This window comes from Larus michahellis, chromosome 4, assembly GCF_964199755.1.
Source record: "Larus michahellis chromosome 4, bLarMic1.1, whole genome shotgun sequence".
Classification (NCBI taxonomy): domain Eukaryota; kingdom Metazoa; phylum Chordata; class Aves; order Charadriiformes; family Laridae; genus Larus; species Larus michahellis.
Genome location: NC_133899.1, coordinates 75,777,934 through 75,791,625, shown reverse-complemented (window position 1 = coordinate 75,791,625; position 13,692 = coordinate 75,777,934). Strand labels below are relative to the sequence as shown.

Genomic DNA, 13,692 nt, shown 5'->3' with positions numbered 1-13,692 from the left:
AGGAGATTTAAAGTAACAAATGCAGATGTGAGACAGGATTTTTGCCTGACTAAAGTGATGGAGGGCACACCCAGCAGAGGGAGACCACCCAATCTGATGCCCAGATGGTGACTGTAAGGTTACTTTGACAAAGCAGCAAAACCCCATCTGGATACCACACCAGCAGTGGGCTCCAACTGCAGTGATATTCCAAGCATTGGCAACCTGGAGACCCTGCCAAGAAGGCTGAAATCTTTTCTCACTTTAGAGAGTATTATCTTCAGTCAGAAATTCAGACAGAGTCCAGTGGAGGCCTGAATCAACTGGACTTGTAAATTAAATTCAGAGGATGAATTTGAAGGAGCAGAGACCCTTCCCAGTAACATATGGTCCTGGAACTGACCAGTGAGCAATGTCTCCAAGAGGCAGCTGGAGTGACTTACCGAGAGAAAAGCGTGGACAATATCAGCCTTAATGGAGCTTAGAGGTTTGTCTTTAATGACCACAAAAATCTGTTCTTCTTTCTCCAGGTTGATGAAGTTACCGAACCAGGATTTTTTGGCAAGCCTGATGTGATGAAAAGAGAGATGGTTTATAATATTGAGCACTATTTCTTACATAACCCAGGTAGAAAAAATATTAAAAAACACACAAGGAAGTTTTGATAACACTCCAGATATGATACCATTACTAAAAGTAAGTGGAAAACAGTGTCAGAGAACACCCAGAACAACATTTCACGTGGAGAAAACTGTTAAAATGATGGACCAGACAGTGTTAGTCTGGCAGCATGTGTGACCAATAATGAAAAGTCAGGAGCAATGGTAGCTCTTTTGACTGAGCTAATATACCAATTAATACTGTATATATAAGTGCATAAAAGCCAGGGGACATATTTCTGGTTTGTCTCCAGGGATCTCTCAATTTCTTGTGACAATATGAGGACGCTGGTGACACAGGGATTTAAGTTCCTTCCCACCCAATTTCAACCCTTTTGGTGTTTTAGGACCTGGAAAGTTCCTTTTCTGAAGGTGTCCTGCTGGGTTGACAGGACAATCACAGGATCTTGCTTTGGAAAGCAAGCTGGGGGTTTCGCTGGACCTCCAGTTTGTCAGTGAGTGACACCCACTCCTATGCAGAGGGCCAGGACAAAGACTGTCCCATTCATTAGTCCCATTCAGGGTGTCTACATAATGAGTGAACTCTGGCCATCCTAAAAAGGAATGAATTTTCAGTACTAAGAGAGAAGACATCAACACTGTGCAAAACACAGTCCAGGCTTTCCACTGACAGCAGTCCAACTTCACAATTCTTTTCAGCATCAGATGGTGGTTTCATCATAAAATGAAATTGCTCTGGTTTTTTCACACTGATCATATCAGCAAATGTTTGATTTTGCTTATTGTTTCAGCATCTCAACTTTTCTTCACAAAGTTAAACAGGCTAAAGGAAAAACGCAGAGACATGAATGTTATTGGGGGACACTACCCAGAACTTGAAGCTAGCACCTCTGACAAGTGTGGCTTTCAGGGGAGAGAAGATGCTGTCAGCCATCAGATACAGCCAAAGAATTGCTTGACCAACCCAAACCCAGAGAAAATTTCACTGAAATCAGCCATATTCTAGCAGGGAAGAATTTATCATGAAAATGTCAGAAATTAAAAGACCTGCCACCAAGACACTGCAGGTTTTTTCCTCCACAAGATACTTTACAATGCCATGACAAGTCCAGTTTGCGGTATGGCAAGCAATAGGCTTTCACTTGTTTTGGTGGACATTCACCACTCAGTGGAAGAAGACAACCTCTCCGGAGAAGGAGAGCCATCTGCAAAAAGGATTACTATACATCAGCTTTCCCGCAAAGCAATAAACAGCTGGAGAGAGTTATTAATAGATTTGCTTTCCACGGCAGACTCAGACTAAGGCAGAATGAGGAACGGCAGAGACTGGGAGACAGAGGAGCAAACTAGGAAACTAATTTGGAGTCTAGACCTTCGGGATGAAGAACAAAGCTTAACCTCAGCAGTATCCAGCAATGTACACTCATTCCCCATTCCAGAGTGCTCCATGAACCACACAACTGTTGTCTCACTGCCCATTTAATGCACACAGTAGAAAGACCACAACTGGACGACAGCTCAGCTGTGCAAATAATCATTTGCTTCTCCTTACTGCAGGCAACCAAAAATAAGAGTAGAGAAAGATTCACTTGCAATTTGGTAAACCAGTGCCCACACCCCCCCCCCAATTAAAGTGGGATGGAAAACTGTCACTCCCTGAAATATTCATAGGCAGCTGTAACTAAGCCAGTGAGCCAAAGATTAGCATAGGGAGCAGTAAAGAGAAAGGGCCTCTCATTTAAATGGGTCGTTAAGGAACCAGGGTTAGAGTGTGAAAGGAAATTACATACTAATTAGCTCATGTGTCTCGCACACACCATAACAACTCCGCAAGCCCCTGGAGAGCTGGGGCAATAGCTCCCTGCATGTAAAGAGTCTATGCTCATTAGTAAATTAGCACCTGGTTATCCATCTAAAACGGCTGGTTGTTTTAGGCTTGTGTGTATCATAATCTGAACCGGGGTTGGCTGTATGGACTCCAGGGGCCCAGAGTATGTCACACATGGAAGCTGGGCCTGCAAAAAGCACACATATTTAATTGAAGGGATGCCATGTTAAAATATGGCTTTTCATTTTTGTATTTTCATTAATGGTTTTGTTGGCCCTTCCTTTATAGGTCTCTTAACAAGCACAGGTAAAAAGGGTCCCAGAACATAGGGAGGTTTTCTCCTGTTCAGCTTGGAAACTTGGTCCAGAGTCTCCAGAGCCCAGCTGGGCTCTTTTCTTCAGCAAGGTTATCTCTCGTAATACTGACTCTGGAAGATTCACTGATAGCCTGGGCTATGCTCCAGCTTGTAACTCACTGGAATTCACTAAATAATTTTTCTGGTGTCGCATAAGATGGAATAGATGCCAGTGGCCTCTCCTGTTTCTGGAATGAACAGAATCAAGACATAGCACACATGCATTGGCTTTTCTCCCCGAAACTGGCAGAACTAGCTGTGCTCATACACCCAGGGAACAGGCCCACCAAAGAAGAGGGGGCAGCTTTGGAGTAAAATGACACAATAAAGGTTTCCCTCCTCTTAGAGAGCGTCAAGTGCTACTAACTTGAGTTAAACTGGTTATGAATCAAGGATCCTCAGCACCTTGAATGGGATGCTCTAGCATCTCACAAGATCAGGCTTTAATCAGTAAAAAATGTACTTAAAATTAACAATCTTCTCTTGTCGTGGCAAACCTCCTAAGGGGGAGGGTGACAGGAGATATGCGTGGGAGGCTGGGTATGTAGATTACTCTAGGGAATCTAATGAGGTGCCCAGTTGATGAAAAAGCAAATAGATTAGCATGAAAATGGAGGCTGGTGCTTTATTACTTCACACTGAATTTCTCAGTGCTATTAATGTTGTTCCTTTTCGTACTTTTGGAGTGTTTGACTGCATCTCCTTCTGGAGATGCCTCACTGTCTTCCCTGTCTGTCCCTGCGCACGTGGATCTGTAACCTCCAGAGGTTTACCTGCTTGGCATAAATAACAGTATTTCTACTCAAGCAAATGGAGCTTTGCAGGTTTAATGCAGCTGGAGCTATGTCTCTTTAAATGTCATCCCTAACACATTTCCTAGGACTTTTTCATATGAGAAGGAATAGCATTACCCAGACATGTCAAAGTGTATTACCTAATCATCAGGTTTGTTAAACGAATGGCAGTCATTAAAGAATGCTGTACCAGAGCAAGGATGTGTATTTTTATCGTGCAACCCATGAGGTCAATGAAGCTCTTGATAAGGATATCTTATTTGTTACAGAAAGGAAGAAAATACTACAAAAAATAAGACATGTGGAAGTGGGCACTGAGCAACAAGACACCTATCGTTAACATATAATCCAGTTCATTATTTTTTATGACTTTTATTATGTTTACTGCAGGGTGCAGCCCAATTGAACTCATTAATTTGGCAATTATACAGAAAAAGAAAAAAGGGCCTTAGGCTTTGACTTGCATCCAAACTGCCTCAAATGACAAGTGCTACTTCTCTATACCAGCTTTTAAAGAGTGAGTGGGAAGCAGAAAAGGCAATAAATTAACAGAAAAACTTCCACGAACATACATGCATGAAGAGAAGACAAGAGATTTAATTCTGAAGGTTTTCTGCTATAACAGCATTAAAAACATTTGATATATATTTCTTTGATAAGGACATGTTATTTTATGAAATTCTCCCATGCCTCTCTATTAGTAAATGCTCTAAAGTGTTGAAAATACAATTTATTCAAATTTTCTTCCTGGATTTCTTTTACTAAACTTTAGTATTCCCTACTTCTCCCTCTCCTGAAGACTTTATCCCTCTCCATTCTGCAGTGTTAGATACAGAGTGCCTATCTGATACCAGATAAATGCCAGGTACGGGGAAAGTTGTTAAGGTAATACCATTGCCAGCAATTACAAAACTTTGGGCCCAGAATTTCCATCTACGACTCATGAATATTTCACACAAATATCTTGACAAAAGACCAAATTGCCTTAGTTGGCAGGGTAAGCCTATGGGCATTGGGTGCACAAACACAAGCTGTGAAAATAAAAAGGAATAATTTGGCATCTGTTGCATATATTAGGAAGTGTTTGGAGTAGCACTCTCTGGCAGGGACTTCCAAACCTGCCATGCAGTGACGCACATTTGTGCAGTGAAACAGTTGAAATGTACACTGACTTTTAGGAATCAGTCTGGTGAATATGAAACAGCTTCTGCGTGTCCCAGAGCTGTTATCCAAAATCAACACTGCATTTACTATCCCAGCCGAAGTTTCCTTTGAATTATCTTAGCAGAGGCTTCTCGTGTTATCCTGAGGATGCAAACTCTCCTGTACTAAGAGGAAGACTTTTTAGTGCATACTTAGTGCCAGCATAAGCCATTGATTATTCTCTCCACTCCCCAAGAGGGATCTGCTTGACATTCAAATGAAAGAAGAGAGGACATGTTACAAACCTAGTAAATTTAGCAAGCCGTGAGAAAAGAGACAAGTAGGCTCATGTGAAACCTCATGAGGTTCAACAGGGCCAAGTGCAAGGTCCTGCACTTGCGTCAGGGCAACCCCCAGTATCAATACAGGCCGGGGGATGAAGGGATTGAGAGCAGCCCTGCCGAGAAGGACTTGGGGGTACTGGCGGATGAAAAGCTGGACATGAGCCGGCAATGTGCCCTATCAGCCCAGAAAGCCAACCACATCCTGGGCTGCATCAAAAGAAGCATGGACAGCAGGTTGAGGAAGGTGATTCTGCCCCTCTACTCTACTCTGGTGAGATCCCACCTGGAGTACTGTGTACAGGAAAGCCACAGACCGGTTGGAGCGGGTCCAGAGGAGGGCCACAAAAATGATCAGAGGGCTGGTGCACCTCTCCTATGAGGACAGACTGAGAGAGCTGGGGTTATTCAGCCTGGAGAAGAGAAGGCTCCAGGGAGACCTTATAGCAGCCTTTTGATACTTAAAGGGGGCCTAGAAGAAAGATATTTTAGCAGGGCCTGTTGCGATAGGACAAGGAGCAATGGTTTTAAACTAAAAGAGGGCACATTTACACTAGACATAAGGAAGAAATTTTTTATGCTGAGGGTGGTGAAACACTGGAAGAGGTTGCCCAGAGAGGTGGTAGATGTCCCATCCCTGGAAACATTCAAGGCCAGGTTGGACGGGGCTCTAAGCAACCTCCTCTAGTTGAAGATGTCCCTGCTCATTGCAGGGGGGTTGGACTAGGTGACCTTTAAAGGTCCTTTGCAACCCAAACTATTCTATGATTCTAAAATGAGGTAGTTACTGGGAGACTTTCATCCCCTGCTGACCCCACTGCCATTACTGAGGTACAGATTTTACCCAGGGTTCTTAGCAGAAGAACCATTTCATAGCCCTGTCCCACTCACAGGATAACAAGTTATGGTCAGATACTGATCCAGAACAGGAATATGTCACCTTATGACATTCAGGCAAAAAAATTACATTGGTGGAAAAAAGTAGTGTACTGGCAAATTACTTACTCTGGGGATGATTCCGGGGTTAAATTAGACATCTCTTCTGGTGTAGGTACTGCCCATGCACGCATAGCCAAAGAGAGGGAGGGAGAAAAGAAATTGATGATTCAGGAAACCTTTGATTTTCTGCTTGTATACCAATGAAACAATCCTGGCATTACACTTTCTTGCATCTGCCCACTGCCTCTGCAGACTAGAATGTGGAATGTTGGTCATATGTCTCTAGATCACTGTATCTGATCAAGTGCTGCATTTTAAGGCTCACCTTCCCCTTCCTTAAACCATTATGCAATCTTGCACTGGCTTCAATGGTTTCCGGTTTAGACTCAAACACCAGGCCAATTTGATTGCTTTACAACTGCTTCGAAGCCCAGTTGCACGCAGCTCAGTCACTGCTGAAATCCTCCCATCACAGCTCAAAATCTAACTACTGGCTGCAATCTAACATGGCTGCAATCCTCCTTTCGCATGGGGTTACATCCCAGTACCCTGTAAAACCACAGGATGTTGGGATAGCTGCTGATGACATCTGAGGATAATGTATCTGACTTTGGCTGCCCTCTCCTGGAATGCAAAAAGCCACCTGGACTTTGAAGAAGAAAATTTTGCACATCTCAACACTCTAGAGACTCTGAAAACTGAAATAGGCCAGCAGATAAGAAACCACTGATTGTATTAAGGAGATTTTTACACCAATTACCACAGGAGGTAAAAAAAGCATTAACCAAGATCAAACAAGCTGTGCTTCGAAGGACAGTTACAGTCTATTGCCGCTGGCTATCTTTTTGCAGCAGAAGGCTCAGCTTGTGGCTATGGAGAGGCAACAGACCACAGCCATAGGGGAAAAGGCAGAGCTCTAGGTTCTCTGTCAAAACAACTGGAGAAGCTGAAGGTAAAATCTTCTTGTGTTCTAAGAGCTACAACAGGGATAGTTAGAGCTGTATGGCTAGACTGCGAGAGTGCTTAGGAGATGCTGTTGGAGCAGGTGCAGTGGCATGACAGGGCCTGCTCACACGTGCCTTGAGTTAAGGCTGGCTGACACTATCACTCTCATTTTCAGTACCAATATCCAGCCCTCAGCACATGAGATTTGCAAAGCCACTGAGAGGTATCAACTTGCTGCTGAATGTCTGCCCAGATGAGAACCATCCTGTACGTCTGGGCGAGTACTCACCTTGCAATTTCCGGCGATGGAAGCGAGGAGACCCCAGGAAACTATTCTTGATTGAGTTGAGCCGTGTCCTCCATGGCATTCCTCCAATGCTGGGGCTGGATGGTGGTGTTGGGTTGGGTGTGCCTGCTGGGCTCTCCTTTGGCGTATGGACAGGTGTCCCCTTGGGGGTAGGGAGGGGACTTCCCCTTGGAGAGGGGTGAGGGGTGACCTGTATGATGGGGATAGATTTGGTGCTTGGGTCAGTACTAGAAGGGAGCAATCTAACAGGAGACATAGGGTTGGTCTGCACTTTAGGAACAGCCAGCTGTGGGTTAAAGCCGGCAGCAGGTGAGCGGCCCTGAGCATTCTGCACAGGGGTGTTCTGGGAAGAGGGGGCGCTGGTATTGCTGGCAGGGAGTGGGTTGGATTTAGTAGACTGGAGTGGTTTTTCGGCCAATTTGCTCTTGGATGGCAAAGTCTGCGTCTTTGGGTTGGGCTGAAGTGCTGGCTTTGGTTGGAGTACATGTCCAGGCCTGGAGGCGTTCCTACAAGCATCAGGGTCCAAGGAGACTTGGGGTCGGGGAGAGAAAGGGAGGTCGGAGGTCTGAGGGGGGATGAAGAACTTTCTGATAGGCTACGAGACAGACGCAGAGTGTCCATGCACATCAAAAACAGTGAAATAACGCATAGAGCGGGCGAGCAGAGAAAGGAAAGTCAGAATAAAATCCATCCGAGTCACAAAGATGCACCATGTCACAAGGAGACACAAGAGATGGAGGTGAAGGGGTAGTGGGGGGGAAGGGATTTTGCAAAGAAACAAAAACAAACAAACAAACAAAAAACAAAAAAAAGACATGCAGTTAGCTGGGAACACAGCATAATCAACAACAGCAGCAGCGGCAGCAGCAAGAACAACAGTGTCATAACAGGCTTCATCATATTAACCAACCAAGTGTCAGCAAAGGAAAACAACAGAAAGAAAAGTAAAACAAAGGAAAAGTAAAACAAAACAAAACAAAAAAAACAAAACGAAAGGAAGTAACTAAGAAAAAAGAAGAGAGAAATGCCATCTCTCTGGGATTGTTCTGATTGCCCTGCAGTGAGAGAAGCACGATGCTGTAGGGAGGTGAGGAAGGGGAAGAAGAACCACTCAAGCCACAGACAAATTGAGATGTGCCAAGAATGGGACCACCTCTTTCAGCTCCAAGTGCCCATATGCAAACCCAGCAGAGAGATGAAACTCGAAACAGGTGTGTGATACATACGGAGTGGTAGGCGATACACACAGGTTATTGCACACACCAGTCAGAACCTCTTTCCTTCCTCTTTACCCCTGACTCTGGCTAACGCACACCCCGGCTGCAGCCACCCATTGCAGTAAGAGGGGGAAAAGGGAGAGTGATGCCACATGGGCATCCACTGTTCTCCCCTGCCCTGGAAGGTTAAACCGCTCAGCATTCACTTGGAGGCTTCAGAGCACACACCACCATGAGAAAAACATGAACTCAGGTTGGTGTTTGATCTACAGCAAAAACTTCAGAGAGGCCTGGCAAATTTATTTATCTGGGAAGAGATGATACTTCCCATCGGACTTTACGCTTCTCCTGCAACGTCCCTCATCGCATTAAAGGACAGCTTGATAATCGTAATTTCTGTCATGAAGTCACAACAATATTTGCCATTAAGTCCCAATTCTATGGAGGGGGTGGGTCAAGCCATTGTTTTGTAAGACACAGTTTTAAAAGAAAAAGACAACAAAGTTCATAATCCATCACTGAGTTATCAAAATGGGATTATGATTATTTTTTTTCCCCAAACAAGAACATTTACACATGTTAGAGGCATCCTGGGAAGCCATTCATATGTCAACAGCCAACAGCAATACACAGACTTGGGGGGATAGAAGCCTTTTAAAGGGGTATCGGCAAGCTAAAAATCACATTTAAAACGAAACAAATGTCCTTACAAAATGCTGCTGTTAAAACTTCAGATTACAAATACTGGCAGAATTGTAAAAACAGAAATCATTACTCGAGATCTTTAGCTTTGGTCTGCACTCAGACTCTGATTTCTATAAATTATTACCTATTACAAATTATTTATCACCATTATTATTATTATCCATTCTTAACACCTAAAAGCTGTAATCAAGCGCTCTCCAGACATACCACGGACATGTAACCATGCCTCAAATCTCAGTTCCTGGTAAGCACACTCACCAGTGAGTTTACTTTCTGGGTTTGATGGATTAGCACAAAGTTGCCATGTTTAAAAAATGCAGAAATATATTTAAGTCTTAATTCATAAAATTGTTTGCATCAAAGTTTTGTTTAATTTAAAGAACTTAGTGTTAGGTCACAAAAATTAAAGAAAATCACTATTTCAAAACTATTAGGATTGTAAAGTTAAACTGAAGTCTGCCATGTTGGTAAATTCTGATCACCAATGGGAAAGGAAGGGGAAAAGATGAGGAAAGTGGTTAATTTATGGAAGTCACTATCAGCATCTGACTATTAACCATTTACAAGTGACACCAATGGATAAAAGTTGTTGATTGCAAATGTTTCCTTGCAATTTTTTATCTTATGTGTATGATGGTTTGAGAAACAAATTTGAAAGAAATAAAATCAAATTCAACTCCCACTTAAGCCATTAAAAATATGAAGGGGCCCCCTTAATTACCACATTTTTTATAATGAAGTAAAGAACAAGATTAGGTCTGTATTTCAGCTGGTGCAATGGTGAACACCATTAGCAAGATCTTGTGAGATTTAAGAAGTCTTAGCTGCTGTGGAATTCAATTCCTCATAGAACTGAACCTAAGCAGCGCATATAGTGAAATGTGTATTTGCTTTTTAAAGTATGTTCTCTTTCAATATTCTAAGGTGCTATTAAAAGCATAGGTAAGGACATTTAAAAAAATATTATTTTTATTCCAACATTTCCTTTTAAGCCTCAAATTTGACCTGCCTTAATATTGCTGTGATCTGCCGAAAATGCCGTCTGGTTGCTAAATCCCTTTGAAGACTATTTAATCAACTGCCTATTAAGTAATAATGGTAAGATACAGCAACTATGGAACAGATCTTGTCATCCTTATTCTTTGATGTAGTCCTACTGAGATGTCAGAAATTGATCCCAAGAGATCAATTAACGAGATCAAGATTTAAGTTTGCTGTACTGGATGCTTATTTTGTGCACGAAACTGTTTCCATGCTCTTTTCCAGTACATTTTGCAGTGGCATAAGAGTTCTCAGACCTCTGCTTCGTTCCACTGACATCCAGGAGTCCCAGTGCAGAAACAAGGAAATGGAACTGGTTCCTGGCACTTTAAAGACCCAGAGGAGAACACAAACACTAGTGGTCTAGTGTTTCAACCAATCAAGGAACTGGAAGCTTTACTAGCCTATAAACTCACACCCAATAGTTTGTCTTTATGCATAAGAATTACACAATTTTACTGGGGAATTACAATTTTAAATATTTTGAATACCGATGCTATCTTCATATACCTAAGAGTATACACCATAGGTGTATTCCATACCATAACACATGGAATATATTCATTTCCAATGGGGGATGCCATCTTCTCATGAAGTCATGAAAGGCATGTAGAAATGCTCCGAAGACTCTGGGCCAGACAATTAGGTAACATGGATTGCCACAGCCCTACAGAATTCTCAATGAGGCCTGGACTTCTGTAAGGCCTGCAGTCTTGAAGTGACTAAGCTGACCTTGTCAGACACTAGGAATACTTTTATATGCTCTTAACCCTAAAGAAGTTACCAAGGAGAGGGGGGGCCTCTGTCATTGCACTCAGAAACTGTAATGACTTTGCAACAGATGTACTATCAAGCACGTTTTGTGCTAGCTGAGTATCGGTATTAACAGAGTATTGGTATTTAGTTGACTGTATATTGAATAAGAGCATGTGAATGTACCTTATTTATAGTTACATCCTTTTCTTATCTTAATTACTCAACTTCTTACTTTCCTTTTAAATTTCCTAGCTCTCAAATTTGTATAATTTATTTCCTCTGACTTTCTAATACAAGCTATACCAAGGCAAACAGAATAAAGCTGGTTGTAACCGGCATGGTTTGGTGCTCTACTGTGACCTGATTGAAGGTAGCTGTAAAATGGTTCCTGATATTTGGTCTGAAATCACACCGTACACAGGCTTCAGCTGGATATAGCAGTGTTTAGTCATAGCAACATTATTCGATGTGCTTATGAGACTGAAAAAGGGCAGGGGCACAGCGAGATCCCTGCTAACAGTGCAGGGAACACGTAGGAGAAATTCTCTGCTTGCATTTGTAAATAACATTTCCCTCACCACCCATAAAAATTTACAAGCTGCCAAGGAAAAACAAAACATCCCAGCTAAGAGCCACCGCTCTGCAGCAACAGATGTTGAAAAGCGTCAAGCATGTGTGAGTGAACCGGACCAACAGATCTTGAAGCAGCACCACTTACCCTTGGACTGCTGAGAGGACTGGTGGAGAGCCCAGATGACGCTCCGCTGATTGACCGAGACCTGAATGGACACAACAAGGAAAACAGCCCTCAGAAAACTTGGACAAGTAATAGCCCTGAACACCAGCCACCACAGGCACAGGCATGAAGTGAGGAGGAGGAGGGAGGCTGTCACTGGAAAAGCACATGACTCTTTCCTTTCACTGCTGTCACGTTTTTCAGTTGTCCCACCCTCAAAACAAAGAAATGCTGTTGCTCAGGGAGGATACTATAATCCCTTTTAATCAAGAGAGTTGCTACCTTCTTTGTGGTCATCAAACACACAGAAGCTACTACCTCTGACCTGTGCAAGCTGAACTGCTGAATTCAAAAAGGACTGTCAAGACATTCATGTTGGTGCTGAGAATTCTCATCTGCACCATGCTGGTGGACACAGAATGACACGTTTTCTGTCACGAGCAACATGGAAAAGCACCATTGTGTACAAGGCACAAAGGCAAGGGATTCTTCCAGATATTAAAAAAACCCTAAGTCTCCACGACCCAGGCACGCAATCGTTTCCTATGTGACGACTTCCCACTGAAATCAAAGCTCACATTGGCTTAACCCTTTCCAGCTTCTCGCTGATGCATTTCACATCTCTGTTCTCCAGTAAGATTCCCTGCTGTTAAACAAGCCAGATCTTCTCTCTGGATAACAAGTTCTGTTGTTGATGACTTTACTAACATCAAGATAACAGCCCAGGTGCCCTCAAAAAGAGGCCAGTCAAGGGAGAATAAAACGTTCTTCTATTTGCTGACAAGGTCACCTATACTGTAATGCTCTTAGGCTCTCCAGCAAAGGCCACCTATGAAAAATGTCATCTGTAGACAATAAAACGTACAAATATGCTATGCTAAACATGCTGAAAAGACAGACAGGCCAAATGCACAAACATTTCAGCAGCAGCAGTTTCCAGGAGGAGGGCTGCCCAGCAGGAAAAAAAGCAACACTCCACATGACTGTAAATGAGTAAGGCCCAGAGGCAGCACCTTTCTATCCTTCTTACCTAGAAAGAAAGTTGTCTTGAAGACTTAAACATCTTATAGGAGAGGACTTGGCTAAGAACCTAGCTGCTCAACAACCACCACGCAACATGTCAATATAGCAAACCTACCAATGTTTCACCTATAGTAAGAGCCATGAAAGCAATTACTTGCCTTCAGGTAACAAACATGAAAAGGTGAAATCCTGTAGATGCCTGGAAAACAGAGTGCATGTGTGTATGTGTATACATATGTGTCTCTGTGTGTGTGTACACAAATAATATATTTAAAATTGATACAGGTCAGATAGTTAATGTCAGGTTATACGTAAGAGAATATAAAACAAATTTAGACCAGACGCTGTCTCAGTTTACTCTCTTCTACTGTTATAGAAGAACAAAACAAAAAAAAAATCACTTTCTAAAATGGTCTTGTGGACATATATTACTAAATAAATTTAAGTTGTAGAATTATTAAAAAATATGTGAACTGCAAAAGAGGAAATATTTCCGAAGAGAGAGTAAGCTCCAACTGAACACAATGGCAGGTCCTGTTCTCTGTATTTGTATCCTCTGCAGAAACTACTCACTGATGGTTTTCTTTGTATCTCATTGCAGTTTGTCCACCACAGTAAATAGGTGAAACCCAGAAGCCCAGTCTCGGCATGCTTTTTTGCCAGATTAAATCTAAATTTGCACCATGAAGATCTGGGGCAGTCATTCTATGCAGAAACTCCCCACTTACGTCCTTCCTCGTACCCTGCTGCAGTCTGCCCGTCACAGGACAGCAGTCAAAAACCAGAAGCTCAGTCTTGGCATTCTTTTGCACTAGATTAAACCTAAATTCATACCATCAAGCTCTGGGGCACTCATAAAAGTTTTTGCAAAGTAATTTTACGGGGAGAACCGTCTGCTCCAATTTTGAAAGGCTAATTTATGTGCCTCTCCTATAACTGAAGTAGCTGAGTGCAACACAGATG

The 13,692-nt window shown here is 42.7% G+C and overlaps 1 protein-coding gene across 13 annotated transcripts in view; it reads right to left on the bottom strand.

Annotated features, from left to right (window-relative positions):
- Positions 1 to 13,692, bottom strand: part of BRSK2 (BR serine/threonine kinase 2) — a 321,619-nt gene that overhangs the window by 23,627 nt on the left and 284,300 nt on the right. For all 13 annotated transcript variants that reach the window (XM_074585673.1, XM_074585674.1, XM_074585661.1 and 10 more), the window contains 4 exons: positions 11,689 to 11,749; positions 7,234 to 7,441; positions 6,066 to 6,114; positions 423 to 546 (listed from right to left, as the gene is read on the bottom strand). In XM_074585673.1, coding sequence (XP_074441774.1) covers positions 423 to 546; positions 6,066 to 6,114; positions 7,234 to 7,441; positions 11,689 to 11,749 — 442 coding nt within the window. The remainder of the gene's footprint in view (positions 1 to 422; positions 547 to 6,065; positions 6,115 to 7,233; positions 7,442 to 11,688; positions 11,750 to 13,692) is intronic.